Source organism: Priapulus caudatus, unplaced genomic scaffold (assembly GCF_000485595.1).
Source record: "Priapulus caudatus unplaced genomic scaffold, Priapulus_caudatus-5.0.1 Scaffold780, whole genome shotgun sequence".
NCBI classification, from domain to species: Eukaryota; Metazoa; Priapulida; class Priapulimorpha; order Priapulimorphida; family Priapulidae; genus Priapulus; species Priapulus caudatus.
The window spans coordinates 121,924-125,449 of record NW_014577841.1 but is presented as its reverse complement, the minus strand read 5'-3'; the positions used below and the strand labels follow the sequence as shown (position 1 = coordinate 125,449).

The 3,526-nt window shown below is 47.2% G+C and overlaps 1 protein-coding gene across 1 annotated transcript in view; it reads left to right on the top strand.

The window, feature by feature from the left end:
• Positions 1-2,416: 2,416 nt before the first annotated feature.
• The window catches only part of LOC106813478 (WD repeat-containing protein 19-like), a 17,753-nt gene continuing 16,643 nt past the window's right edge, over positions 2,417-3,526 (top strand). Inside the window, exons 1-2 of the mRNA XM_014817619.1 lie at positions 2,417-2,612; positions 3,220-3,311. Coding sequence (XP_014673105.1) covers positions 2,604-2,612; positions 3,220-3,311 — 101 coding nt within the window. The 5' untranslated portion in view covers positions 2,417-2,603. The remainder of the gene's footprint in view (positions 2,613-3,219; positions 3,312-3,526) is intronic.

Sequence of the window (3,526 nt, the reverse complement as noted above, 5' to 3'; positions counted from 1 at the left end):
CCCGAGCGCACGCCGCGCCCCGTCCCCGCTGCACGCCAGCGCCACCTGGGAGTCGTCGTCGTCGAGGTCTCGTTCGAGCGGTCGGTCGAGGAGAACGAACGTGAAGCCGCGGCGACGACGGGGAGAGCGAGGCGGGACGGCGAACTCGCGAGTCACGACGATGCCGGCGGCGACGCGAGACGCCATCACCGATTTCCCGGTCGCCGCCAACGCCACGTGCTCAACGTCTCGAATCGCTCCCGCCACGCGCTCCGCAGAGACCTCCCCTGCCCCCTCGCCGGCGCCCCCTGCCCCCTCGCCGGCGCCCCCTTGCAGGAGCTCCCACAGCAGCGCGGCGACGTGCGCCGGCTCCTCTCCCGCGAGTCTTGTCTCGAGATGCGTCCGCGCGACGTTCCTGCAGAGGGCGCCATGGTCGCGCCGGCGCACGCAGCGCCCCCACAGCGCGGCGCACCGCGACGCCGCCTCCCGGAGTAGCGAGGGTAGCGCGTCGCAACGCAGGCGCGCAAACGCTCTCGCGACCTCCGACCTCCCCGCGCCGCCGCCGGACGACCCCACGAGGTCGCGAGCGAGACGCTGGATGACCTCGCTCACGAGCAGCACGCAGGTCTTCGCGCCGTCGCCCGCGCGCTCGCAGTGCCCCCTGGCGGCGGCCGCGATGAGCCGAGCGGCCGGGTGCGACGGGGAGAGGGCGGAGAGCAGCGTAGCGCCGTCTCGCGTGAGGAGAACCCTTCCCATGTCCGACACGACGAGGGAGAGGAGGCCGTTGGGGCCGTACGATTTCGAGAGGAGCAGCCAGAGCTGGCGGAGGTCGGGCGCGAGTTTGTCGAGCGGGCACGCCGCCGCGCACAGTTCCATCGTCGTGTACGCAGACCACCCGTAAGGAGTTACCATGCAAATAATTCACGACAACGTCCGACGTGTGTCGTTTCGCGGCCGCCTAGAATGGAAGTCACATCAATCTAGAACAGCAATATCGGATTTCAAAATGAGTGGGCTGCCGTGAGGTGTCGCAGACATGCCAGCCTTTATGTATTAGCACAGAGCGATTTTTGTTTTCGTGAGAGTGATTTCAATCCAGTTGCAAGGCCTGATGAGGTGTATTGTGACGGCCCACGCACACACTATTTATGTAGCCCTGTACATCGTTTCTTGGCTCACTTGTATTCGGGATACATGAAAAACAAATTTGACGTCGGTACTTTCTTTCCATATTTCCTGCTACACTTCGCGGAGGTTACTATCAACCTAACATTTACATGCAATGCTACAGAGTTACATGCATGCATGAACGCACGCACGTACATGCACAGCCAATAGGCAGTTTTACACGTTGGTCGACGCTACACGACACATTACGAAGTGACATAACACAAACACGTTGGAAGACACGCAGCAACAGAACACACGCCCACGCACACACACGCCCACGCACGCGCGCTCACCGTGACACTCTAGCTCGTCCGATGAGTCACCGCAGTCGTTGTCCATGTTGCAGACGACGGCTGCACGGACGCAGTTACCGTTTTGGCACTTGTAGTACGGCGGTCTGCAATTCATCTCGGAACCTGCAAGACAAGATTTCCCGCCGATATTACCTCTTTTGTTGGTGTAGTTGAAGTTGTTGACGATTGTTGTTGTGATTCGATTGATGAGGGGTTTCATTGTTAACGTTTGCACGAAGCGAACGTAGCATTTACGCCTGGTTAGGGATTAGAAGACCAAGCTACCGCCCATATCTGAAGTTGCAGATTTAAGATAGCTGCCTTACTTTTTAGATCCCACAAAAATGCAAAACAAACGTTGATTGAATTTGAAACAAGACAAGCCCAACATGTCAATTGTCATAACTTCATAAGTCTGATAAGATGTTGTGATCATCTCTTACTGGATGTGTTTCTCAACGACATGGTCACGATGGTGTAGATGTTTGAATGTTTCAATCACACATTCAAATATTTCCCATTATACGTCTAAACTGTCAACCAATATGGCAGTGGCACCAGTCAAGACATTTCCCCGCATTCACACATAATTTAGCTTTGTAACAATCGCCATCTTTAATAACGGGACTATTTACTCATATTACTTCTCATGAGTGGTGTGGCGTGAAAGGTTAAAATAAACAAGCAAGTTTTCTTTTGCTGGCTCGTTACGCATTCATAACATACATAAACGTAAAGGCAAATACAGTTAACACTAATATGTAAACATTTGTTACAAGTTACAGCAAGCCACTTAAAAATTTACCCAAACACTTATCTAACAGAGGTAAAAACTTTACATGCGTGAATTTGAAACGACCTTTTGTACTATTATAGAATTCATAACTTATATTGAAAGGTCTTCAGTGTTATTTGTACCGTTTCAGTTACGATTTTAATTACCTAATCCCACAAGCAACTGAATAAAATGTAAATCAAGCATAATGAGGGTTTTATGTTTTGGAATGTATCCAGTAGATGGCAGTGTGATCGATTTGCCTTGGCATCTTTTTGTTTACCTGAGGCCGATTATGTGAAAACCAAAACAAATAGCATGTCGAGATACACAAAACTATGCAGGGATACCGCAAAGAATTGATTATAATCTATTAGCACCCAGCAATGGCGAAGGTAACGTTTAGTAATTGGCATTGTCATTGTGTATGGATTGCAAACAGTGAAACACTCAATAATGTAATAAGTAAATATTTATTATTATTATCATTATTGATAATAACAATATTATGTAGATTACAATCATACAATGTTATCTGTTATTAGTAGTTGTACTACTACTACTACTACTACTACTACTACTAGTACTATATAAGTTTCGTTGTGTCATGCAGTGATATGTATTATTATATTCTGCTGTAACTTAGTAGCTGAGTCTTTGCTCCACAGCATTGTCAACAAGATGAAACACAAACTAATCAAATTCAAAGGGTTATTCACTTATTGATAAATTGTAATGAAATCATAAGTTGTTGTCCTTTGGCTTTGTATTATAATTATAATTTAATAGTAATATGCTACACTACACACAACAACATACTTATGTGTAAGGTGTAGCAAATATGTATCACAGAAATAGTACTAAATTATAATAGGAGTAAGATAATATAGGATCTATATTATCTTACTCCTGGTTATATATACTCTGTAAATAATGTAAAGTAGCTGATAGAATAACAATCTTTTTCCTGTAGTAACATTGCAATGTCGTATTTTTTTGCAGGAAGTTTTCCAAATCGGAGAGAAGGTCCACGGACAAGGACCAATAGTATTTGCGTGGCAAAATCTTCATGGAAACTATCTTGTAACATCAGGGTAATATATATTTATTATATTATTAAGAGCTAAAGCTCATTTCAAGACCATAGGTATCTTTCCTTGCTATAGTTCGGTTTATTGTGTTTATACATTGAAGGATGCCACGCGCACTACTCTAAGAACGGGTTTCTCTTCCCGCTCCGCAGGCTCTACGGTTTAGTGGGTGCGCTAGTGGCACCCGTTTCTTAGTGGGGGTAGTAACAGGGTGCGTT